This window comes from Lichenostomus cassidix, chromosome 25, assembly GCF_008360975.1.
Source record: "Lichenostomus cassidix isolate B80296 chromosome 25, HeHo_3.0, whole genome shotgun sequence".
NCBI classification, from domain to species: domain Eukaryota; kingdom Metazoa; phylum Chordata; class Aves; order Passeriformes; family Meliphagidae; genus Lichenostomus; species Lichenostomus cassidix.
Window position 1 is genome coordinate 3,737,896 of NC_139505.1, and position 27,665 is coordinate 3,765,560.

The following is a 27,665-nucleotide window of genomic DNA, read 5'->3' on the forward strand; positions in this document are numbered from 1 at the left end:
AAATTCCCATTTTTTGGGTAGAATTCCCACATTTTTTAGGTAGAATTCCCATTTTTTGGGATAAAATTCCCACATTTTTGGGTAAAATTCCCACATTTTTTGGTAAAATTCCAATTTTTTTGAGTAAAATTCCCACATTTTTGGATAAAATTCCAATTTTTTGGGTAAAATTCACCCATTTTTGGGTAAAACTCCCATTTTTTGGGATAAAATTCCCATTTTTTTGGGTAAAATTCCCATTTTTGGGTCATTTCAATCACAGACTCAGAGTTGGTGTTGAAAAGTTGATTTTTATTCCCGAAAATTTGCGGATTTTGGAGTTTTTTTTTCCCGAAATTCCGGAGAGGAAGAAATGAGGAATAAAAAATGGGAATTGAGGAGATCAGAGAAGTTCCTGGAGATCACTCGAAACCTCTGGAAAAAATGGGAAAATTGGGAAAAATTAGGGGAAATTTGGGAAATTTGGGGAAATTGGGAAAAATTAGGGGGAAATGGGGAAAAAATGGGGAAAATTAGGGGAAAAATTAGGGAAAAAATGAGGGAAAAATTGGGAAAATTAGTGAAAATTAGGGGAAAAATTAGGGGAAAAATTAGGGAAAAAATGAGGGGAAAATTGGGAAAATTGGGAAAAATTGGGGGAAAATTAGGGAAAAAATAATTGGGAAAAAATAATTGGGAAAAATTAGGGAAAATACAGAAAAATAGGGAAAAATGAGAGAAAAATGAGGGAAAAATTGGGGAAAATGAGGGAAAAATTAGAGAAAAACTGGGAAAAGTTAGGGAAAAATTGGGGGAAAATTTGGGAAAATGAGGGAAAAATTAGGGAAGATTAGGGGAAAATTAGGGAAAATTGGAAAAAATGGGGAAAATTGGGGAAAATTAGGGAAAATTGGAAAAAAAATAGGGAAAATTAAGGGAAAAATCAGGGGAAATTTGGGAAAATTTAGGGGAAAATTGGGAAAAGTTAGGGAAAAATTGGGGGAAAATTAGGGGAAAATTGGGAAAATTTGGGGAAAATTGGGAAAATTTGGGGAAAATGGGGAAAATTTGGGGAAAATGGGGAAAATTGGGAAAAATTAGGGAAAATTGGGAAAAAATAGGGAAAAATTGGAGAAAATTGGGGAAAATTGGGTAAAAATTAGGAAAAAATAGGGAAAAATTGGAGGGAAATTAGGGAAAAAAGAATTGGGAAAAAAGAATTGGGAAAAATGAGGGAAAATTGGGAAAAAATGGGGAAATTAGGGAAAAATTAGAGAAATATTTGGGGGAAGTTGGGGAAAAATGAGGGGAAAATTGGGGAAAATTAGGGAAAAATTGGGAAAAAATAATTGGGAAACATTGGGGGAAAATTAGGAAAAAATTAGGGAAAATTAGGGAAAAATGGGGAAAATTAGGGAGGAATTAGAGGAAAATTATAGAAAAATTGGAAAATTGGGAAAATTAGGAAAAATTAGGGAAAAATTGGGAAAAAATAATTGAGAAAAAATGGTAAAAATTAGGGGGAAATTGGGGAAAAATTGATTAGGGAAAAATTAGGGAAAAATTGGGGGAAAATTTGGGGAAAATGAGGGAAAATTGGGATTCGAGAGGCAGAAAAAGAGCTGGAGACACCTGGATTGGCAATCCCAGTTTGTCCCAGTTTGTCCCAGTTTGTCCCAGTTCATCCCAGTTCCTTCCACTCCCAGTTGATCCCAGTTGATCCCAATCCCAGTTTGTCCCAGTTTGTCCCAGTTTGTCCCAGTTGGAATTACCTGACCAGCTGAGCCATTTCCCAGTTGATCCCAGTTCATCCCAATCCCAGTTTGTCCCAGTTTGTCCCAGTTTGTCCCAGTTGGAATTACCTGACCAGCTGAGCCATTTCCCAGTTGATCCCAGTTCATCCCAATCCCAGTTTGTCCCAGTTTGTCCCAGTTTGTCCCAGTTGGAATTACCTGACCAGCTGAGCCATTTCCCAGTTGATCCCAGTTCATCCCAATCCCAGTTTGTCCCAGTTTGTCCCAGTTTGTCCCAGTTGGAATTACCTGACCAGATGAGCTATTTCCCAGTTCATCCCAGTTGATCCCAGTTGATCCCAATCCCAGTTTGTCCCAGTTCATCCCAGTCCATCCCAGTTCCCTTACCTGACCAGCTGAGCCATTTCCCAGTTCATCCCAGTTGGAATTACCTCACCAGGTGAACCATTCCCCAGTTCATCCTAATCCCAGTTTATCCCAGTCCATCCCAGTTCCCATTCCCAGTCCATCCCAGTCCATCCCAGTTCCCATTCCCAGTCCATCCCAGTACAAACCAGTATCTACCTGACAAGGTGGGTGATATCCCAGTCCATCCCAGTCCCATCCCAGTTCCATCCCAGTACATCCCAGTTCAATCCCAGTCCCTCCCAGCCCATCCCAGTCCATCCCAGTCCCTCCCAGTCCAAACCATTACCTGACCAGGTGAGCAATGTCCCAGTCCCCATTCCCAATCCCATCCCAGTATAACCAGTTCATCCCAGTTCCCATTCCCAGTCCCTCCCAGTCCATCCCAGTATAACCAGTCTATCCCAGTCCCTCCCAGCCCCATTCCCAGTACAAACCAGTATAACCAGTACCTGACGAGGTTGGTGATGTCCCAGTTGCCCTGCAGGCTGGTTGGTCCCTCCCAGTTCCCATTCCCAGTCCATCCCAGTCCAAACCAGTACAAACCAGTCCATCCCAATCCCATTCCCAGTCCAAACCAGTATAACCAGTACAAACCAGTACAAACCAGTACCTGACGAGGTGAGCGATCTCCCAGCCCATCCCAGTTCCCATTCCCAGTCCATCCCAGTCCCATCCCAATCCCATTCCCAGTCCAAACCAGTACAAACCAGTCCCTCCCAGTCCCATTCCCAGTATAAACCAGTATAACCAGTACACTCACCTGACGAGGTGAGCGATGTCCCAGTTGCTCTGCAGGCTGGTTGGTCCCTCCCAGTTCCCACTCCCAGTCCATCCGAGTCCCTCCCAGTCCCATCCCAGTCCCATCCCAGTCCATCCCAGTCCCATCCCAGTCCCTCCCAGTCCAAACCAGTTCCCCACCTGAGCAGGTGGATGATGTCCCAGTCCCTCCCAGTTCCCATTCCCGTTCCCAGTCCATCCCAGTCCCATCCCAGTCCAAACCATTACCTGACCAGGTGAGCAATGTCCCAGTTCCCATTCCCAATCCCATCCCAGTCCATCCCAGTATAACCAGTTCATCCCAGTCCCATCCCAGTCCCTCCCAGTTCATCCCAGTCCATCCCAGTCCCATTCCCAGTCCAAACCAGTCCAAACCAGTCCAATTACCTGACGAGGTGAACGATGTCCCAGTCCATCCCAGTCCATCCCAGTCCCATTCCCAGTTCCCATTCCCAGTATAACCAGTCCAAACCAGTCTAACCAGTACCTGACGAGGTGAGCGATGTCCCAGTTGCCCTGCAGGCTGGTTGGTCCCTCCCAGTCCCATTCCCAGTACAAACCAGTCCATCCCAATCCCATCCCAGTCCATCCCAGTCACTCACAGTCCCATTCCCAGTTCCCATTCCCAGTATAAACCAGTACAAACCAGTCCCATCCCAGTCCATCCCAATCCCATTCCCAGTCCCTCCCAGTTCCTATTCCCAGTGCATCCCAGTCCATCCTAGTTCCCAATCCCAATCCCAGTCCAAACCAGTATAACCAGTCCAAACCAGTATAACCAGTCCAAACCAGTACCTGACGAGGTGGGCGATGTCCCAGTCCATCCCATTCCCATTCCCAGTCCATCCCAATCCCATTCGCAGTCCATCCCAGTACAAACCAGTCCAAACCAGTACAATTACGTGACGAGGTGAGCGATGTCCCAGTCCATCCCAGTCCCTCCCAGTCCATCCCAATCCCAATCCCAGTCCAAACCAGTATAAACCAGTCCAAACCAGTACCTGACGAGGTGGGCGATGTCCCAGTCCATCCCAGTCAATCCCAGTCCATCCCAATCCCATTCCCAGTTCCCATTCCCAGTCCACACCAGTATAAACCAGTACCTGACGAGGTGAGCGATGTCCCATCCCCATTCCCAGTCCATCCCAGTCCCATTCCCAGTCCAAACCAGTTCATCCCAGTACAATTACCTGACGAGGTGAGCGATGTCCCAGTCCATCCCAGTCCATCCCAATCCCAATCCCAATCCCAGTCCAAACCAGTATAACCAGTACAAACCAGTCCAAACCAGTTCCCCACCTGACCAGGTGAGCGATGTCCCAGTCCATCCCAGTCCCATCCCAGCCCCTCCCAGTCGCATTCCCAGTCCAAACCAGTATAACCACTCTAACCAGTAAGATTACCTGATGAGGTGAGCGATGTCCCATCCCATCCCAGTCCCAATCCCAATCCCAGTCCAAACCAGTATAACCAGTACCTGACGAGATAAGCGATGTCCCATCCCATCCCATCCCAATCCCATCCCAGTCCAAACCAGTATAACCAGTCTAACCAGTAAGATTACCTGACGAGATAAGCGATGTCCCAGTCCATCCCAATCCCAATCCCAGTATAACCAGTATAAACCAGTCTAACCAGTAAGATTACCTGACGAGGTGAGCGATGTCCCAGTCCATCCCAGTCCATCCCAGTCCATCCCAGTCCATCCCAATCCCAGTCCATCCCAGTCCCATCCCAGTCCCATCCCAGTCCCATCCCAGTCCCTCCCAGTTCATCCCAATCCATCCCAATCCCATTCCCAGTCCAAACCAGTATAACCAGTATAACCAGTAAGATTACCTGACGAGGTGGGCGATGTTCCATCCCATCCCAATCCCAATCCCAATCCCAGTCCAAACCAGTATAACCAGTATAAACCAGTCTAACCAGTACCTGACGAGGTGAGCGATGTCCCAGTCCATCCCAATCCCAATCCCAGTCCAAACCAGTCCAAACCAGTGTAACCAGTAAGATTACCTGACGAGGTGAGCGATGTCCCATCCCATCCCAATCCCAGTCCATCCCAATCCCAATCCCAGTCCAAACCAGTATAAACCAGTCCAAACCAGTACCTGACGAGATAAGCAATGTCCCAATCCCAATCCCAATCCCAATCCCAGTCCAAACCAGTCTAACCAGTCCAAACCAGTATAACCAGTACAAACCAGTGTAACCAGTACCTGACGAGGTGGGCTATATCCCAGTTGCTCTGCACACTGGTTGGTCCATCCCAGTTCCCATTCCCAGTCCATCCCAGTCCCTCCCAGTTCATCCCAGTCCATCCCAGTCCCTCCCAGTTCATCCCAGTCCATCCCAATCCCATTCCCAGTCCATCCCAGTCCCTCCCAGTTCCCATTCCCAGTCCATCCCAGTCCCATTCCCAGTCCAAACCAGTTCATCCCAGTACAATTACCTGACGAGGTGAGCGATGTCCCATCCCAATCCCATTCCCAGTCCATCCCAATCCCATCCCAGTCCAAACCAGTATAAACCAGTAAGATTACCTGACGAGGTGAGCGATGTCCCAGTTGCTGTGCACACTGCTTGGTTCCTGCAGCTCCACCCCCTGCTCCGTTACTATGGCAACCTCGTACTGCGGGGGCAAAAATATGGGAATTATTTGGGATTTGGGAAAAATGGGAATTTATTTGGGAAAATGGGAAAAAAAAGGAGAATTTCGGGGGAATTCTGTCAGAAAATAATGGGAATTTTGGGGAAAAACTCAGGAATTCCATGGGAAAATAACGGGAATTTTGGGGAAAAACTCAGGAATTCCATGGGAAAATAATGGAGATTTTGGGGGAATTGTGGTGAAAACTTGGGAATTTTGGGGAATTATGGGGAAAATTATGGAATTCTGTGGGAATTTGGGAAAATTATGGAATTTTGGGGGAATTATGAGGAAAATGATGGAATTCTGTGGGAATTTGGGAAAAACTTGGGAATTTTGTGGGAATTATGGGGAAAATGATGGAATTCTGAGGGGATTCTGAGGGAATTCCAGGAAAAAATTGGGAATTCTGTGGGAAAACTATGGGAATTTGGGGGGAATTCCAGGAAAAATAATGAGAATTTTGGGGGAATATTCTGTGGGAATTCCACAAATCCAAACTGGGAATTCCATGGGAATTCTGGGGAAAACTTGGGAATTCTGGGGAAAACTATGGAATTCTGGGGGAATTGTGGGGAAAACGATGGAAATTTTGGGAGATTCTGGGAAAAACTTGGGAATTCTGTGGGAATTCTAGGAAAAACAACAGGAATTCTGTGGGAATTGGGGGAAAAAATGGGAATTTTTTTGGGAATTCTGGGGAAAACCATGGAATTCTGTGGGAATTGTGGGAAAACTTGGGAATCCTCAAACATCTCTGCAGCAATTCCATGGATTTGGGGAGATTTTGGGATAATTTTGGGCTATTTTGGGCTGAATTCCCATGGATTTCATGAAGTATTTCAGGATGAATTTGGGGTGGATTTGGGGTTGGATTTTGGTATTTTTTAGGATGGATTTTTTACTGAAATCCCAGGATTTTGGGATGGATTTGGGATGGATCTTGGTGTGAATTCCCAGAATTTTGAGATATTTTAGGATGGATTTTGGGCTGAATTCCCATAGATTTTAGGTTGAATTCCCAGGATTTTTGGGATGCATTTTGGGATGAATTTGGGGATAGATTTGGATTGGATTTTAGGATGAATTCCTGGAATTTTGGGCTATTTTGGTTTGGATTTCGGTGTGAATTCCCAAGATTTCGATCTGAATTCCCAGAATTTGGGATTTTTTTGGGATAAATTCCCAAAATTTTGGACACAAACCCCGTTAAAAGCTCGAGCATCTCTGTAGTAGAGAATCCTCAGACATCTCTGCAGCAATTCCAGGGATTTTGGGAGATTTTTGGCTCAATTTTGGGCTATTTTGGTGTATTTTGGGTTGGATTTCAGTGTGAATTCCCAGGATTTCGATCTGAATTCCCAGAATTTGGGATTTTTTGGGATAATTTTGGGATTTTTGGGACACAAACCCTGTTAAAAGCTCGAGCATCTCTGCAGTAGAGAATCCTCAGACATCTCTGCAGCAATTCCAGGGATTTTGGGAGATTTTGGGATGAATTTTGGGGTGAATTCCCAGCATTTTGGGATGGATTTGGGAATGGATTTTAGGATGGATTTTGGGCTGAATTCCCAGGAATTTTGGGATGGATTTTGGGATGGATTTTAGGATGGATTTAGGATGGATTCTGGGTTGGATTTCAGAGTGAATTCCCAGGATTTTGGGATCGATTTGGGATTTGGGATTTCGGGATGAATTCCCATGGATTTCAGGATGGATTTGGGGATTTTTTTGGGATAAATTCCTGGAATTTTGGGATAATTTTGGGATTTTTTGGGACACAAACCCTGTTAAAAGCTCGAGCATCCCTGTAGTAGAGAATCCTCAGACATCTCTGCAGCAATTCCAGGGATTTTGGGACAATTTTTGCTCAATTTTGGGCTATTTTAGGCTGAATTTTGGGCTGAATTCCCAGGATTTCAATGTGAATTCCCAAAATTTGGGATAATTTTGGGATATTTTGGGACACAAACCCTGTTAAAGGCTCGAGCATCCCCGTAGTAGAGAATCCTCAGACATCTCTCCAGCAATTCCAGGGATTTGGGGAGATTTTGGGATGAATTTTGGGGTGAATTCCCAGCATTTTGGGATGGATTTGGGAATGGATTTTAGGATGGATTTTGGGCTGAATTCCCATAGATTTTAGGATGAATTCCCAGGAATTTTGGGATGGATTTTGGGATGGATTTGAGGATGGATTTAGGATGGATTTTGGGTTGGATTTCGGTGTGAATTCCCAGGATTTTGGGATCGATTTGGGATTTCGGGATGAATTCCCATGGATTTCAGGATGGATTTTGGGATTTTTTGGGATAATTTTGGGATTTTTTGGACACAAACCCTGTTAAAGGCTCGAGCATCCCTGTAGTAGAGAATCCTCAGACATCTCTGCAGCAATTCCAGGGATTTTGGTGTGAATTCCATGGATTTTGGGCTATTTCGGGTCGGATTTCAGTGTGAATTCCCAGAATTTGGAATTTTTTGGGATAAATTCCTGGAATTTTGGGATTTTTTGGGACACAAACCCTGTTAAAAGCTCGAGCATCTCTGTAGTAGAGAATCCTCAGACATCTCTGCAGCAATTCCAGGGATTTTGGGTTATTTTGGTATATTTTGGTGTATTTTGGATTGGATTTCGGTGTGAATTCCCAGAATTTTGGATTTTTTGGGATAAATTTGGGATTTTTTGGGACACAAACCCTGTTAAAAGCTCGAGCATCCCTGTAGCAGAGAATCCTCAGACATCTCTGCAGCAATTCCAGGGATTTGGGGATAATTTTTGCTCAATTTTGGGCTATTTTGGGATGGATTTTGGGCGGAATTCCCATGGATTTTGGGATCGATTTGGAAATGGATTTTGGGTTGAATTCCCAGGAATTTTGGGATGGATTTTAGGATGAATTTGGGGATAGATTTGGGATGGATTTGGGATTAATTTTAGGCTGAATTCCTGGAATTTTGGCATATTTTAGTGGTTTTTTGGCTATTTTAGGCTGAATTTTGGGCTGAATTCCCAGAATTTGGGATAATTTTGGGATAATTTTGGGATTTTTTGGGACACAAACCCTGTTAAAAGCTCGAGCATCTCTGTAGCAGAGAATCCTCAGACATCTCTGCAGCAATTCCAGGGATTTTGGTGTGAATTTTTGCTCAATTTTGGGATATTTTGGGATATTTTGGATTGGATTTCGATCTGAATTCCCAGAATTTGGGATAATTTTGGGATAATTTTGGGATATTTTGGACACAAACCCTGTTAAAAGCTCGAGCATCTCTGTAGTAGAGAATCCTCAGACATCTCTCCAGCAATTCCAGGGATTTTGGGACAATTTTTGCTCAATTTTGGGCTATTTTAGGCTGAATTTTGAGCTAAATCCCCAGAATTTCGCTGTGAATTCCCAGAATTTGGGATTTTTTGGGATAATTTTGGGATATTTTTGGACACAAACCCTGTTAAAGGCTCGAGCATCCCTGTAGTAGAGAATCCTCAGACATCTCTGCAGCAATTCCAGGGATTTGGGGATAATTTAGGATATTCTGGGCTGAATTTTGGGCTATTTTAGGATATTTTGGGCTATTTTGGGATGGATTTTGGGATTTTTTGGGATAAATTCGGGATTTTTTGGGACACAAACCCTGTTAAAAGCTCGAGCATCCCTGTAGTAGAGAATCCTCAGACATCTCTGCAGCAATTCCAGGGATTTGGGTATGAATTTTGGAATAATTTGGGCTATTTTTGGATAGATTTCAGGATAAATTCCCAGAATTTGGGATTTTTTGGGATAAATTTGGGATTTTTGGGACACAAACCCTGTTAAAAGCTCGAGCATCCCTGTAGTAGAGAATCCTCAGACATCTCTGCAGCAATTCCACGAATTTTGGGATATTTTAGTGGTTTTTTGGCTATTTTAGGCTGAATTTTGGGCTAAATTCCCAGAATTTTGCTGTGAATTCCCAGAATTTGGGATAATTTGGGATAATTTTGGGATTTTTTGGACACAAACCCTGTTAAAAGCTCGAGCATCTCTGTAGTAGAGAATCCTCAGACATCTCTGCAGCAATTCCAGGGATTTTGGGATAATTTCTGCTCAATTTTGGGCTATTTTAGGCTGAATTTTGGGCTAAATTCCCAGAATTTTGCTGTGAATTCCCAGGATTTGGGATTTTTTGGGATAAATTTGGGATATTTTGGGACACAAACCCTGTTAAAGGCTCGAGCATCCCTGTAGTAGAGAATCCTCAGACATCTCTGCAGCAATTCCAGGGATTTGGGGATGAATTTCGGAATAATTTGGGCTATTTTTGGATAAATTTCAGGATAAATTCCCAGGATTTTGGATTTTTTGGGATAATTTTGGGATTTTTGGGACACAAACCCTGTTAAAAGCTCGAGCATCCCTGCAGTAGAGAATCCTCAGACATCTCTGCAGCAATTCCAGGGATTTTGGGATAATTTAGGATATTCTGGGCTGAATTTTGGGCTATTTTAGGATATTTTGGGCTATTTTGGGATGGATTTTGGGATTTTTTTGGTATAAATTCCCAAAATTTTGGGACACAAACCCTGTTAAAAGCTCGAGCATCTCTGTAGTAGAGAATCCTCAGACATCTCTGCAGCAATTCCAGGGATTTTGGGATAATTTCTGCTCAATTTTGGGATATTTTGGGCTATTTTAGTTTGGATTTCAATCTGAATTCCCATGGATTTTGGGATGGATTTGGGAATGGATTTTAGGATGGATTTGGAGATTGATTTGGGTTGGATTTTAGGATGGATTTTGGGCTGAATTCCCATGGATTTGGGTTGGATTTTAGGCTGAATTTCCAGGATTTTCAGATGGATGTGGAAATGGATTTTAGGATGAATTCCCATGGATTTTGAGTTGAATTCCCAGGATTTTGGGATAGATTTGGGATGGATTTTAAGATGAATTCCCAGGATTTTGGGATGGATTTGGGAATCGATTTTAGGCTGAATTCCCAGGATTTTGGGCTATTTTGGGTTGGATTTCAATGTGAATTCCCAGAATTTCGGTGTGAATTCCCAAAATTTGGGATAAAATTCCCAAAATTTTGGACACAAACCCTGTTAAAAGCTCGAGCATCTCTGTAGTAGAGAATCCTCAGACATCTCTGCAGCAATTCCATGGATTTTGGTGTGAATTTTGGTGTGAATTCCCATGGATTTTGGGCTGAATTCCCAGAATTTTGGATTTTTTGGGATAAATTTGGGATATTTTGGGACACAAACCCTGTTAAAAGCTCGAGCATCCCTGTAGTAGAGAATCCTCAGACATCTCTGCAGCAATTCCAGGGATTTTGGGGCAATTTTTGCTATTTTGGTTTGGATTTCAGTGTGAATTCCCAGAATTTCGGTGTGAATTCCCAAAATTTGGGATAAATTCCCAGAATTTTGGGATTTTTTGGGACACAAACCCTGTTAAAAGCTCGAGCATCTCTGTAGTAGAGAATCCTCAGACATCTCTGCAGCAATTCCATGGATTTGGGGATGAATTTTGCTATTTTGGTTTGGATTTCAGTGTGAATTCCCAGAATTTGGAATTTTTTGGGATAAATTCCCAGAATTTTGGGATATTTTTGGACACAAACCCTGTTAAAGGCTCGAGCATCCCTGTAGTAGAGAATCCTCAGACATCTCTGCAGCAATTCCAGGGATTTTGGGATAATTTAGGATATTCTGGGCTGAATTTTGGGCTATTTTAGGATATTTTGGGCTATTTTGGGATGGATTTTGGGATTTTTTGGGATAAATTTGGGATTTTTGGTCACAAACCCTGTTAAAAGCTCGAGCATCCCTGTAGTAGAGAATCCTCAGACATCTCTGCAGCAATTCCATGGATTTGGGGATGAATTTTGCTCAATTTTGGTATATTTTAGGCTGAATTTTGAGCTGAACTCCCAGAATTTTGCTGTGAATTCCCAGAATTTGGGATAATTTTGGGATAATTTTGGGATTTTTTGGACACAAACCCTGTTAAAAGCTCGAGCATCCCTGTAGTAGAGAATCCTCAGACATCTCTGCAGCAATTCCAGGGATTTTGGGTTATTTTGGTATATTTTGGGATATTTTGGGCTGGATTTCGGTGTGAATTCCCAAAATTTGGGATTTTTTGGGATAATTTTGGGATAAATTCCTGGAATTTTGGGATTTTTTGGGACACAAACCCTGTTAAAAGCTCGAGCATCCCTGTAGTAGAGAATCCTCAGACATCTCTCCAGCAGCTCTGCAGCTTCTTCCCTCGTTGGGATTTTCTCTCCATCCAGAGCTGCTCTCAGCACAGGCTGGAAAATGGGAATTTATTCATTCATTTGGGGCATTAATTGGGGTTAATTAATTAAAATTATTAAGGAATTCGGTTGGTGGGAAAGGGGAGGAGGAGGTGGGAAATTGGGGAGGAAATTGGGTTTTTTAATGGGAAATTATGGGGAAAATTTGATTTGTTTAATGGGAAATAATGGGGAGAAAATTGAATTATTTAATGAGAAATAATGGGAAAAATTGAATTATTTAATGGGAAATAATGGGAAAAATTGAATTATTTAATGGGAAATAATGGGAAAAATTGAATTATTTAATGAGAAATGATGGAGAAGAAATGTATTTATTTAATGGGAAATAATGGGAAAAATTGAATTATTTAATGGGAAATAATGGGAAAATTTGATTTGTTGAATGAGAAATAATGGGGAAAAAATTGATTTGTTTAATGAGAAATGATGGGAAAAATTGAATTATTTAATGGGAAATAATGGGGAAAAAATTGATTTATTGAATGAAAAATAATGGGGAAAAATTGAATTATTTAATGAGAAATAATGGGAAAAAAAGTTGATTTATTTAATGAGAAATAATGGGGAGAAAATTGAATTATTTAATGGGAAATAATGGGAAAATTTGAATTATTTAATGAGAAATAATGGGGAGAAAATTGAATTATTTAATGGGAAATAATGGGAAAAATTGAATTATTTAATGGGAAATAATGGAGAAAATTTGAATTATTTAATGGGAAATAATGGGGAGAAAATTGAATTGTTTAATGAGAAATGATGGGAAAAATTGAATTATTTAATGGGAAATAATGGGGAAAAAATTGATTTATTTAATGAAAAACATGGGAGAAAAAATTGATTTATTCAAAGAGGAAATAATGGGAAAAAATTGATTTATTTAATGAGAAATAATGGGAGAAAATTGAATTATTAATGAAAAATAATGGGAAAAATTTGATTGGTTTCATAAGAAATAATGGATAAAAAAATGAATTATTTAATGAGAAATAATGGGGGAAATTTGATTTGTTTAATGGGAAATAATGGGAAAAATTGAATTATTTAATGAGAAATAATGGAGAAAATTTGAATTATTTAATGGGAAATAATGGGGAGAAAATTGAATTATTTAATGGGAAACAATGGAGGAAAAGTGGATTTATTTAATGGGAAATAATGGGAAAAAATGGATTTGTTTGAAGAGAAGTGATGGGAAAAATTGAATTATTTAATGGGAAATAATGGGAAAAATTGAATTATTTAATGAGAAATGATGGAGAAAAAATGTATTTATTTAATGAGAAATAATGGGAAAAAAATTGAATTATTTAATGGGAAACAATGGAGGAAAAGTGGATTTATTTAATGAGAAATAATGGAGAGAAAAATGAAGTTTGTTTGAGGAGAAATAATGGAGAAAATGGAATTATTTAATGGGAAATAATGGGGAAAATTGAATTATTTAATGAGCAATAATGGGGGAAAAGTTGATTTGTTTCATAAAAAATAATGGAGAAAAATTAAGTTTGTTTAATGAGAAATAATAAGGAAAAAAATTGATTTATTTAATGGGAAATAATGGGAAAAAAAAGTTGAATTATTTAATGAGAAATAATGGGGAGAATGGAATTATTTAATGGGAAATAATGGGAAAAAATTGAATTATTTAATGAGAAATAATGGAGAAAATTGAATTATTTAATGGGAAATAATGGGAAGAAAATTGAATTATTTAATCAGAAATGATGAGGAAATTTGATTTATTTAATGGGAAATAATGGGGGAAAAGTTGATCTGTTGAATGGGAAATAATGGAGAAAAAATAGATTTGTTTATGAGAAATAATGGGAAAAAATTGATTTATTGAAGGAAAAATAATGGAGAAAAAATTGATTTATTGAATGAGAAATAATGGGGAAAAATTGAATTATTTAATGAGAAATGATGAGGGAAAAATGTATTTATTTAATGAGAAATAATGGGAAAAAAATTGAATTATTTAATGGGAGATAATGGGAAAATTTTATTTGTTGAATGAGAAATAATGGGGAGAAAATTGATTTGTTTAATGAGAAATGATGGGAAAAAATTGAATTATTTAATGGGAAATAATGGGGAAAAAATTGATTTATTTAATGAAAAACATGGGAGAAAAAATTGATTTATTCAAAGAGGAAATAATGGGAAAAGTTGATTTATTTAATGAGAAATAATGGGAGAAAATTGAATTATTAATGAAAAATAATGGGAAAAATTTGATTGGTTTCATAAGAAATAATGGATAAAAAAATGAATTATTTAATGGGAAATAATGGGGGAAAATTGAATTATTTAATGGGAAATAATGGAGAAAAAATTGATTTATTTAATGGGAAATAATGGGAAAAAATTGAATTATTGAATGAGAAATAATGGGGGAAAATTGAATTATTTCATGGGAAATAATGGAGAAAAAATTGATTTGTTTAATAAGAAATAATGGGGAGAAAATTGAATTATTTAATGACAAATAATGGGGGAAATTTGATTGGTTTAATGGGAAATAATGGGGGAAAATTGAATTATTTTAATGGGAAATAATGGGGAAAAAATTGATTTATTGAATGAAAAATAATGGGGGAAAAATTGAATTATTTAATGAGAAACAATGGGGGGAAATTGAATTATTTAATGAGAAATAATGGGAGAAAACGGAATTATTAATGAAAAATAATGGGGAGAAAATTGATTGGTTTCATAAGAAATAATGGATAAAAAAATGAATTATTTAATGGGAAATGATGGGGAAAAATTGAATTATTGAATGAGAAATGATGGGGGAAAATTGAATTATTTAATGGGAAATAATGGGGAAAAAATGTATTTATTTAATGAGAAATAATGAGGAAAAATTAATAAATATTATTATAATTGGAGTTATAGTTGTTATAGTAATTATAATAATAATAATAATGTGATAGAATTAATGTCATTCATAAATAAAAATAAAATAATAGAATAAAATAAATATAATAACAATGATAAAATAATATAATAGCACTAATGACAACAAAAAATAATGAAATTAAATAAAAATAAAATTAAATAATAAACAAAATAATAAAATAATAATAAAACAACAATTAATATTACTAAATAAATATCATCTAATAAACAATAATAATACAGTAACACTAAGGAGAATAAAAAATATTAGGTAAAAAAAAGAATCAATTCAAAAATAAAATTTAAATAGTAATCATTCTTAATATTATTATATATTAAATATCATAAGAAATAAAAAATAAATATTAATAAATGAAATAATAAAAACACTCATAAAGTAAAATAAAAATTAAATAAAAATTAAATAATTAAAATTAAGCTAACCCAATCAAACCCAATTAAAACTGAATAAAATGGAATTAATTAAGTGCAATTAAATTAATTAAATGAATTACCTGAGCCAGGTAAGCTAACCCAATCAAACCCAATTAAAGCTGAATAAAATCCAATTAATTAACTGTAATTAAACTAATTAAATTAAATTAATTAAATTAATTAAAGGTCTCACCTGAGCCAGGTAAGCTAACCCAATCAAATCCAATTAAAGCTGAATAAAATCCAATTAATTCAGTGTAATTAAATTAATTAAACTAATTAAATTAACTCCTCACCTGAGCCAGGTAAGCTAACTCAATCAAACCCAATTAAAACTGAATAAAATGGAATTAATTAAGTGTAATTAAATTAATTACTCCTCACCTGAGCCAGGTAAGCTAACCCAATTAAAGCTGAATAAACTCTAATTAATTAACTGTAATTAAACTAATTAACTCCTCACCTGAGCCAGGTAAGCTAACCCAATCAAACCCAATTAAAGCTAAATAAAATCCAATTAATTCAGTGTAATTAAACTAATTAAACTAATTAAAATAATTAAATTAATTAACTCCTCACCTGAGCCAGGTAAGCTAACCCAATCACACCCAATTAAAGCCAAACAAAATCCAATTAATTCAGTGTAATTAAACTAATTAAACTAATTAAACTAATTAAATTAATTAAATTAATTAACTTCTCACCTGAGCCAGGTAAGCTAACCCAATCAAATCCAATTAAAGCCAAATAAAATCCAATTAATTAACTGTAATTAAATTAATTTAATTAAATTAATTAAATTAAAGGTCTCACCTGAGCCAGGTAAGCTAACTCAATCAAACCCAATTAAAACTGAATAAAATGGAATTAATTAAGTGTAATTAAATTAATTACTCCTCACCTGAGCCAGGTAAGCTAACCCAATTAAAGCTGAATAAACTCTAATTAATTAACTGTAATTAAACTAATTAACTCCTCACCTGAGCCAGGTAAGCTAACCCAATCTAACCCAATTAAAGCCAAACAAAATCCAATTAATTCAGTGTAATTAAACTAATTAAATTAATTAAATTAATCAAACTAATTAACTCCTCACCTGAGCCAGGTAAGCTAACTCAATCAAACCCAATTAAAGCTAAATAAAATCCAATTAATTAATTGTAATTAAACTAATTAAAAGTCTCACCTGAGCCAGGTAAGCTAACCCAATCAAACCCAATTAAAGCCAAATAAAATGGAATTAATTAAACATAATTAAATTAATTAAATTAATTACCTGAGCCAGGTAAGCTAACACAAACCAAATTAAAGCTGAATAAAATCCAATTAATTAATTGCAATTAAACTAATTAACATCTCACCTGAGCCAGGTAAGCTAACCCAATCAAATCCAATTAATTCAGTGTAATTAAATTAATTAAATTAATTACCTGAGCCAGGTAAGCTAACACAATCAAATCCAATTAAAACCGAATAAAATCCAATTAATTAAGTGTAATTAAACTAATTAAACTAATTAAAATAAATTAATTTAATTAATTAAAGGTCTCACCTGAGCCAGGTAAGCTAACCCAATCTAACCCAATTAATTCAATGTAATTAAATTAAATTAATTAAATTAATTACATTAAATTAATTAAATTAAATTAATTAAATAATTAATTACCTGAGCCAGGTAAGCCCCAAATCCAGTGGCCAACGATGGAGCTTCATAGGCAACTCCCAGCATGTCCACATAGCCCAGGAAACTGGGGAAAAATGGGAATTATCCATGGGAAATAATGGGAATTATCCATGGGAAAAATGGGAATTATTAATAGGAAATAATGGAAATTAGTGATGGGAAAATGGAATTATTATTGATGGAAAATGGGAATTATTATTGATGGGAAAATAGGAATTATTGATGGAAAAATGGGAATTATTATTGGTGGAAAAATGGGAATTGTTGATGGGAAATAATGGGAAACAATGGGAATTAGTGATGGGAAATAATGGGAATTGTTGATGGAAAAATGGGAATTGTTGATGGGAAATAATGGGAATTATTATTGATGGGAAATGGGAATTATTATTGATGGAAAAATGGGAATTAGTGATGGGAAATAATGGGAATTTCCCTGGGAAATAATGGGAATTCCAGAAAATGGGAATTACAGCTGGAAAATGGGAATTTCCTTGGGAAATAGTGGGAATTAGTGATGGGAAATAATGGGAATTAAAGCTGGGAAAAAATGGGAATTATTGATGGAAAAATGGGAATTACTATTGATGGGAAATAATGGGAATTGTTGATGGGAAATAATGGGAATTGTTGATGGGAAATAATGGGAATTATTGATGGGAAATAATGGGAATTGTTGATGGGAAATAATGGGAATTATTGATGGGAAATAATGGGAATTATTGATGGAAAAATGGGAATTAGTGATGGGAAAAGGTGGGAATTTCCTTGGGAAAAAGCAGGAATTTCCCTGGGAAAATGGGTGGGAATTTCCTTGGGAAAAAATGGGAATTACAGCTGGGAAAATGGGAATTATTGATGGGAAATAATGGGAATTATTATTAATGGGAAAGCGTGGGAATTACAGCTGGGAAAATGGGAATTACAGCTGGGAAATGGGTGGGAATTGCCCTGGAAAAGAGTGGGAATTTCCTTGGGAAAAAAATAGGAATTTCCCCAGGAAAATGGGAATTACAGCTGGAAAAGTGGGAATTACAGCTGGGAAAAGGTGGGAATTACAGAAAATGGGAATTACAGCTGGGAAATGGGAATTTCCTTGGGAAAAGAGTGGGAATTGCCCTGGAAAAATGGGAATTACAGCTGGAAATAGTGGGAATTACAGCTGGAAATGGGAATTTCCTTGGGCAAAGGGTGGGAATTACCTTGGAAAAATGGGAATTATGGTTGGGAAAAAACCAGGAATTTCCCTGGGAAAGGAAACAGGAATTTCCTCAGAAAAAGGAGCAGGAATTGCCCTGGGAAAGCAGGAATTTCCTGAGGAAAAAGCAGGAATTCCTCTGGGAAAGGGAACAGGAATTTCCCAGGAAAAGGAGGAGGAATTTCCCTGGGAAGGAGGAAAAACCTCCCTGGGAAAAAACAGGAATTTCCATGGGAAAAAGGAGAGAGAATTTCCTTGGAAAGGAGGAGGAATTTGTCTGGGAAAAGTGGGAATTGCCTGGGAAAAGAGTGGGAATTTCCTGGGAAAAAGCAGCAGGAATTTCCCTGGGAAAAATCAGGAATTTCCCAGGAAAAGGAGGAGGAATTTCCCTGGGAAGGAGGAAAAAAAAGAATTTCCATGGGAAAAGGAATGGGAATTTCCCTGGAAAAGGGTGGGAATTGGTTGGGAAAGGAAACAGGAATTTCCCAGGAAAAGGAGGAGAAATTTCCCTGGGAAAGAGGAAAAATCAGGAATCAGCCCAGGAAAAAGGAGAGTGAATTTCACCAGGAAAAGCAGGAATTTCTCTGGGAAAGAGGAAAAATCACCCTGGGAAAAAACAGGAATTTCCCAGGGAAAAGGAGAGAGAATTTCACCAGGAAAAGTAGGAATTTCCCTGGGAAAGGAAACAGGAATTTCCCTGGGAAGGAGGAAAAACCACCCTGGGAAAAATCAGGAATTTCCCTGGGAGAAAATGGGAATTACGGCTGGAAAAGGAGTGGGAATTTCTCTGGGAAAAGCAGGAATTTCCATGGGAAAACCCAGGAATTTCCCCAGGAAAGTAGAACCACCCAAAGAAGAACAAAAACCTCAGGAATTTCCCCAAAATCCCGGGAATTCACTCAGAGAATAATCCCTGAAATCCCCCAAAATCCCAGAAATCCTCCAAAGAAAAAGGAAAATTCCTCAGGGAATAAATCTCAGGAATTTCCAAAAAAAATCCCAAAAATCCTCCAAAAAAAAGGGAAAATTCCCAGAAAATAAATCTCAGGATTTTCCCCAAAAATCCCTAAAACCCTCCCAAGCACCCAAACCCTCTGGAATTCCCCAAAATCCCAGGAATTCTCCCAAAAAAAAAGGAAAATTCCCAGAAAATAAATCTCAGGGATTTCCAAAAAAATCCCAAAAAAAGGGAAAATTCCCAAAAAAACCAAAAATTCCCATAATAAAAAAAATCTCAGGAATTTCCCAAAACCCTCCCAAGCACCCAAACCCTCTGGAATTCCCTGGGAATTCTCTCAGGGAATAAAAATGAAGAATTTCCCCAAAATCCCAGAAATTCTCAAAAAAAAAAGAAAGGAAAATTCCTCAGGGAATAAATCGCAGGAATTTCCCAAAAATTCCCAGAAAAAGGAAAATTCCCAGGGAATAAATCTCAGGAATTTCCAAAAAAAATCCCAAAAATTCTCCAAAGAAAAAGGAAAATTCCCAGGGAATAAATCTCAGGAATTTCCCAAAAAAATCCCAAAAATCCTCCAAAAAAAGGAGAAAATTCTCAGAAAAAAAAAGAAAATTCCCAGAAAAAAATCTCAGGAATTCCCCAAAAATCCCCAAAACCCTCCCAAGCATCCAAACCCTCCAGAATTCCCAAAAATCCTCCCAAAAAAAGGAGAATTCCCAGAAAAAAAACCTCAAGAATTTCCAAAAAAAATCCCAAAAATCCTCCAAAAAAAAGGGAAAATTCCCAGAAAAATCTCAGGAATTTCCCAAAAATCCCCAAAACCCTCCCAAGCACCCAAACCCTCTGGAATTCCCCAAAATCCCAGGAATTCTCCCAAAAAAAAGGAAAATTCCCAGAAAATAAATCTCAGGAATTTCCAAAAAAAATCCCAAAAATCCTCCAAAAAAAAGGGAAAATTCCCAGAAAAAAAAAGAAAATTCCCAGAAAAAAATCTCAGGAATTTCCCCAAAAATCCCAAAAACCCTCCCAAGCACCCAAACCCTCCGGAATTCCCCAAAATCCTCCCAAAAAAAGGAGAATTCCCAGAAAAAAAAGCTCAAGAATTTCCAAAAAAAATCCCAAAAATCCTCCAAAAAAAGGAAAATTCCCAGAAAAAAAAATCTCAGGAATTCCCCAAAAATCCCAAAAACCCTCCCAAGCACCCAAAATCCCAGGAATTCTCCCAAAAAAAAGGAAAATTCCCAGAAAATAAATCTCAGGGATTTCCAAAAAAATCCCAAAAAAAGGGAAAATTCCCAGAAAAAAAGAAAAATTCTCAGAAAAAAAATCTCAGGAATTTCCCAAAACCCTCCCAAGCACCCAAACCCTCTGGAATTCCCCAAAAATCCCGGGAATTTTGGGAATTCTCTCAGGGAATAAAAATGAAGAATTTCCCTAAAATCCCAGAAATTCTCAAAAAAAAAAAAAGAAAGGAAAATTCCTCAGCGAATAAATCTCAGGAATTTCCCCAAAAATTCCCAGAAAAAGGAAAATTCCCAGGGAATAAAGCTCAGGAATTTCCCAAAAAAATCCCAAAAATCCTCCAAAAAAAAGGGAAAATTCTCAGAAAAAAAAAGAAAGTTCCCAGGAAAAAATCTCAGGAATTTCCCCAAAAATCCCCAAAACCCTCCCAAGCATCCAAACCCTCCAGAATTCCCAAAAATCCTCCCAAAAAAAGGAGAATTCCCAGAAAAAAAAGCTCAAGAATTTCCAAAAAAAATCCCAGAAATCCTCCAAAAAAAAGGGAAAATTCCCAGAAAAATCTCAGGAATTCCCCAAAAATCCCAAAAACCCTCCCAAGCACCCAAACCCTCTGGAATTCCCCAAAATCCCAGGAATTCTCCCAAAAAAAAGGAAAATTCCCAGAAAATAAAGCTCAAGAATACCCAAAAAAATTCCAAGAAAAAAAGAAAATTCCCAGGGAATAAATCTCAGGAATTTCCCAAAAAAATCCCAAAAATCCTCCAAAAAAAAAGGGAAAATTCTCAGAAAAAAAAAGAAAATTCCCAGAAAAAAATCTCAGGAATTCCCCAAAAATCCCAAAAACCCTCTCAAGCACCCAAACCCTCCAGAATTCCCAAAAATCCTCCCAAAAAAAGGAGAATTCCCAGAAAAAAAAGCTCAAGAATTTCCAAAAAAAATCCCAAAAATCCTCCAAAAAAAAAGGGAAAATTCCCAGAAAAATCTCAGGAATTTCCCCAAAAATCCCAAAAACCCTCCCAAGCACCCAAACCCTCCGGAATTCCCCAAAAATCCCGGGAATTTTGGGAATTCTCACCTCTCTCCCCCATCCACGCCAGCGATGAGCACAGAATTCCAGAGAGGATTGATTTTGGATCGACGATTGTAGAGAACTCTGGTGAGCCAGGAGTGAACAGCTCTGGGGGTGTAGCTGTGCCCGTCCCCCAGCAGCTCCTCGTCGATCCTGAAATTCCAAAAAAAATTTGGGAAAATTCCAGGGAATGTGAGGATTTGGGGGAAAAAAACAGCAGGAAAATCGGGTGAGGAATGGTGGAGAAATTGCAGATTTGTGGTGAGAAAATGACGAGAAATTTGGGAATTCGCGGTCAAAAAACACAAAGAAATTCAATGATTTTTGGTCAAAAAATTCAGGCATTTTTGGTGAAAAATTTCCAGGAAATCCAGGGATTAAACACTGACAAATTAAGGGATTTGAGCTCAAGGAATTCAGGGATTTTTGGTCAAAATTTGGTGATTGTAGAGAACTCTGGTGAGCCAGGAGTGAACAGCTCTGGGGGTGTAGCTGTGCCCGTCCCCCAGCAGCTCCTCGTCGATCCTGGAAGGACAGAAAATTCCACAAAAATCCAGAAAATTCCATGGAATAACAGGAAAAAAACGGCAGGAAAATCGGGTGAGGAAAACTTGAGATATTCAGGGATTTGTGGTGAGAAAACAGGAAGAAATTCAGGAATTCGCGGTGAAAAAATGGGAAGAAATTCAGGAGTTTGTGGTCAAAAAATTCAGGAATTTTTGGTGAAAAATTTCCAGGAAATCCAGGGATTAAACACTGAGAAATTCAGGGATTTTTGGTCAAGGAATTCAGGGATTTGAGCTCAAAAATTTCCAGGAAATTCAAGGATGGAATAATGAGAAATTGAGGGATTTGAGCTCAAGGAATTCAGGCATTTCTGGTCAAAAATTTCCACAAAATTTGGGGATGGAATAATGAGAAATTCAGGGATTTGTGCTCAAGGAATTCAGGGATTTTTGGTCAAAATTTGCCAGGAAATTCCAAGATGGAAAACTGAGAAATTCAGGGATTTTTGGTCAAAATGTGGTGATTGTAGAGAACTCTGGTGAGCCAGGAGTGAACAGCCCGGGGGGTGTAGCTGTGCCCAACCCCAGCAGCTCCTCATCAATCCTGGAAGGACAGAAAATTCCAGAAAAATTCATGGAATTAGAGGAAAAAATCCCCAGGAAAATCGGGTGAGGAATGGTGGAGAAATTGCAGGATTTGTAGTCAAAAAACGGGAAAAAATTCAGATTTTGTGATGGAAAAACACGAAGAAATTCTGGGATTTTGTGCTCAAGGAATTCTGGGATTTCGGCTTTAAAAAGTCCAAAAATTCAGGGATGGAATAATGAGAAATTCAGGAATTTTTGGTGAAAAATTTCCAGGGAATTTAGGGATGAAATACTAAGGAATTAATGGATTTGTGGTCAGGAAAGTCAGGGATTTCTGGTCAAAAAATTCCACAAAATTTGGGGATTAAACCCTGAGAAAATCTGGGATTTGAGCTCAAGGAATTCAGGGATTTTTGGTTAAAAATTTCAGGGAATTCAGGATTAAACACTGAGAAATTCAGGGGTTTTTGGTCCAAATGTGGTGATTGTAGAGAACTCTGGTGAGCCAGCAGTGAACAGCTCTGGGGGTGTAGCTGTGCCCGTCCCCCAGCAGCTCCTCGTCGATCCTAAAATTCCAAAAAAAATTCAGAAAAATCCAGAGAATTAGAGGATTTGGGGGAAAAAATCCCCAGGAAAATCGGGTGAGGAATGGTGGAGAAACTGCAGATTTGTGGTGAGAAAATGATGAAAAATTCAGGAATTTGCGGTCAAAAAACACAGAGAAATTCAATGATTTTTGGTCAAAAAATTCAGGGATTTGTGCTCAAAAATTTCCAGGAAATCCAGGGATGAAACACTGAGAAATTCAGGGATTTGAGCTCAAGGAATTCAGGGATTTTTGGTCCAAAATCATCAGGAAATGTGGCGATTGTAGAGAACTCTGGTGAGCCAGGAGTGAACAGCCCGGGGGGTGTAGCTGTGCCCGTCCCCCAGCAGCTCCTCGTCGATCCTGAAATTCCAAAAAAAATTTGGGAAAATGCAGAAAATTCCATGGAATAACAGGAAAAAATCCCCAGGAAAATCGGGTGAGGAAAACTTGAGATATTCAGGGATTTGTGGTCAGAAAACGCCATGAAATTCAGATTTTGTGATGGAAAAACACGAAGAAATTCAGGGATTTTGTGCTCAAGAAATGCTGGGATTTCGGCTTTAAAAAGTCCAAAAATTCAGGGATGGAATACTGAGAAATTCAGGAATTTTTGGTGAAAAATTTCCAGGGAATTTAGGGATGAAATACTAAGGAATTAATGGATTTGTGGTCAGGAAAGTCAGGGATTTCTGGTCAAAAAATTCCACAAAATTTGGGGATTAAACCCTGAGAAAATCTGGGATTTGAGCTCAAGGAATTCAGGGATTTTTGGTTAAAAATTTCCAGGGAATTCAGGGATTAAACACTGAGAAATTCAGGGGTTTTTGGTCCAAATGTGGTGATTGTAGAGAACTCTGGTGAGCCAGCAGTGAACAGCCCGGGGGGTGTAGCTGTGCCCAACCCCAGCAGCTCCTCATCGATCCTGAAATTCCAAAAAAAATTCAGAAAAATCCAGAGAATTAGAGGATTTGGGGGAAAAAAACGGCAGGAAAATCGGGTGAGGAAAACTTGAGATATTCAGGGATTTGTGGTGAGAAAATGACGAGAAACTCAGGAATTCGCGGTGAAAAATGGGAAGAAATTCAGGGATTTTTGGTCAAAAATTTCCACAAAATTTGGGGATTAAACACTGAGGAATTAATGGATTTGTGGTCAGGAAATTCAGGGATTTTTGGTGAAAAATTTCCAGAGAATTCAGGGATGAAACACTGAGAAATTGAGGGATTTGAGCTCAAGGAATTCAAGGATTTTTGGTCAAAAATTTCCAGGAAATTCAGGGATTAAACACTGAGAAATTCAGGGATTTTTGGTCAAAATGTGGTGATTGTAGAGAACTCTGGTGAGCCAGGAGTGAACAGCCCGGGGGGTGTAGCTGTGCCCGTCCCCCAGCAGCTCCTCGTCGATCCTGGAAGGACAGAAAAAATTTGGGAAAATGCAGAAAATTCCATGGAATAACAGGAAAAAATCCCCAGGAAAATTGGGTGAGGAATGGTGGAGAAATTGCAGGATTTGTGGTTGAAAAAAGCAAAGAAATTGAGGGATTTGCAGTAAAAAACGTGAAAAAATTCTGGGATTTTTGATGAAAAATTTGCAGGGATTTTTGGTGAAAAAATTCCAGGGAATTTAGGGATGGAATAATGAGAAATTGGGGGATTTTTGGTCCAAAATCATCAGGAAATTTGGTGATTGTAGAGAACTCTGGTGAGCCAGGAGTGAACAGCCCGGGGGGTGTAGCTGTGCCCGTCCCCCAGCAGCTCCTCGTCGATCCTAAAATTCCAAAAAAAATTTGGGAAAATGCCAGGGAATGTGAGGATTTGGGGGAAAAAAACGGCAGGAAAATCAGGTGAGGAAAACTTGAGATATTCAGGGATTTGTGGTGAGAAAACAGGAAGAAATTCAGGAATTCGCAGTGAAAAAATGGGAAGAAATTGAGGGATTTTTGGTCAAAAATTTCCACAAAATTTGGGGATTAAACACTGAGAAAATCTGGGATTTGAGCTCAAGGAATTCAGGGATTTTTGGTCAAAAATTGCCAGGAAATTCCAAGATGGAATACTGAGAATTTCAGGGATTTTTGGTCAAAATGTGGTGATTGTAGAGAACTCTGGTGAGCCAGGAGTGAACAGCTCTGGGGGTGTAGCTGTGCCCAACCCCCAGCAGCTCCTCGTCAATCCTAAAATTCCAAAAAAAAATTCAGAAAAATCCAGAGAATTACAGGATTTGGGGGAAAAAAACAGCAGGAAAATCGGGTGAGGAATGGTGGAGAAATTGCAGATTTGTGGTGAGAAAATGACGAGAAATTCAGGAATTCGCGGTCAAAAAACACAAAGAAATTCAATGATTTTTGGTCAAAAAATTCAGGGATTTTTGGTGAAAAATTTCCAGGGAATTCAGGGATGAAACACTGAGAAATTCAGGGATTTGTGCTTAAGGAATTAATGGTTTTTTGCTCAAAAAAGGCTGAGAAATTCAGGGATTTTTGGTCAAAAATCGCCAGGAAATTGGGATTGGGACACCAAGGATTCTCAGCCTTGAGAATTCCCGAAATTCCCAAAATTTCCTCACACCATCTGCTGGAAGAGCTGCTGGATGAGCTGAAAATTGGAATTTTTTTGGATTCCCTTCAGAATCCCTTCGAAATTCCTTCCAAATCCACAATTTTAACCTCCAATATTCCTGAAAATTCACAAAAATTTTGCAAAAAATCTCCAAAAATTCCAAAAAAAAATCCTAAAAAATTCAGAATCCTTACATCATCTTCTCCAGGAGCTGCTGGAGGTGCTGGGAGTTGGAATCCCTTTGGAATTAATTCAGAATCCCTTCAAAATCCCTTCAAAATCCGCGATTTTAACCTCAAAATTTCCCGAAAATTCACTAAATTTTGCAAAAAATTCGCAAAAATCCCGAAAAATTCCCCAAAAAATCCTAAAAAATTCAGAATCCTTACACCATCTGCTGGAGGAGCTGCTGGATGTGCTGGAAATTGGAATCCCTTTGGAATCCCTTAGAAACCACTTCAAAATTCCTTCAGAAATCCTTCAAAATACGCAATTTTAACCTCGAAAATTCCCGAAAATTCGCAAAAAATCCCCAAAAAATCCCAAAAATTCCCCAAACTCTTACACCATCTGCTGGAGGAGCTGCTGGATGTGCTGGAAATTGGAATCCCTTTGGAATCCCTTAGAAATCCCCTCTAAATTCACAATTTTAACCTCGAAAATCCCCGAAAATTCCCAAAAATGCGCAAAAAAATCATAAAAAATACCAAAAAAAAATCCAAAAAAACACCCAAAAACCCCCAAACTCTTACACCATCTGCTGGAGGAGCTGCTGGATGTGCTGGAAATTGGAATCCCTTAGAAACCACTTCAAAATTCCTTCAGAAATCCTTCAAAATACGCAATTTTAACCTCGAAAATTCCCGAAAATTCGCAAAAAATCCCCAAAAAATCCCCAAAATTCCCAAATTTCTTACACCATCTGCTGGAGGAGCTGCTGGAAACTGGAATCCCTTTGGAATCCCTTAGAAATCCCCTCTAAATTCACAATTTTAACCTCAAAAATCCCTGAAAACTCGCAAAAAAATCACAAAAAACCTCCGAAAATTCCCCAAAAATTCCCAAAAAAAATCCCCAAAATCCAGAATTCCTTACACCATCTGCTGGAGCAGCTGCTGGATGTGCTGGAAATCCGCATAGTCGCCAGAAGCTCCCAGCACAGTGGAGTCGTTGACCTTGCAGATCCTGGAGATGCCTCTGAACCTGGCCAGGGAGCCGTAGGACGCGCCGGTGTCGGCGGCGATCATCGCCCCGCCCTGGAACTTCAGCCCCAGAACAGAGCTGCCCGTCACCATCGGCGTGCTGGGGGGGAAAGAGACCAGTTCGGACCAGTTTGGACCAGTTCAGATCAGTTCAGACCAGTTTGGAGCAGATTGGGTCCCAGTTATTCCCAGTTTGGTTCCCAGTTTAGCTCCTAAACTGATTCGCAGTTTGGCTCCTAAATTCATTCCCAGTTTGGCTCCTCGTTTGGCTCCCAGTTCATCCCAGTTTGGCTCCCAGTCTGGCTCCCCATTCAGCCCAGTTTAGCTCTCAGTTCATCCCAGTTTGGCTCCCAGTCTGGCTCCCCATTCCGCCCAGTTTGGCTCCCAGTTAGGTTCCCAGTTTGGCTCTCAGATCATCCCAGTCTGGCTCCCCATTCAGCCCAGTTTAGCTCTCAGTTCATCCCAGTCTGGCTCCCAGTCTGGCTCCCCATTCAGCCCAGTTTAGCTTCCAGTTTGGCTCTCAGTTCATCCCAGTTTGATTCCCAGTTTAGCTCCTAAATTGATTTCCAGTTGAGCTCCCAGTTTGGTTCCCAGGTTGGCTCCTAGTTCATCCCAGTTTGGCTTCCAGTTCAGACCAGTTCAGAGCAGCATGGCCCCGCCCTGGAACTTCAGCCCCAGCACCGAGCTGCCCGTCACCATCGGGGTGCTGGGGGGGAAAGGAGACCAGTTGGGACCAGTTCAGACCAGTTTGGAGCAGATTGGGTCCCAGTTATTCCCAGTTTGGTTCCCAGTTTAGCTCCTAAACTGATTCGCAGTTTGGCTCCTAAATTCATTCCCAGTTTGGCTCCT

General features: G+C 38.8%; 1 protein-coding gene and 1 long non-coding RNA gene across 2 annotated transcripts in view; one reads left to right on the forward strand and one right to left on the reverse strand.

Moving 5' to 3' along the window:
• LOC146427372 (uncharacterized) overlaps positions 1-27,665 on the forward strand; it is a 52,135-nt gene that overhangs the window by 15,026 nt on the left and 9,444 nt on the right. The gene's annotated exons all lie outside the window — the stretch shown is intronic.
• On the reverse strand, positions 271-26,909 carry LOC146427373 (proteasome subunit beta type-4-like). The gene is made up of 7 exons (XM_085082184.1): positions 26,710-26,909; positions 26,004-26,081; positions 21,380-21,526; positions 16,889-16,970; positions 11,755-11,871; positions 5,462-5,550; positions 271-414 (listed from the first exon to the last, which is right to left on the reverse strand). Exons 1-7 carry the CDS (start codon positions 26,907-26,909, stop codon positions 402-404), a joined length of 726 nt encoding a protein of 241 aa, XP_084938310.1. The 3' UTR covers positions 271-401.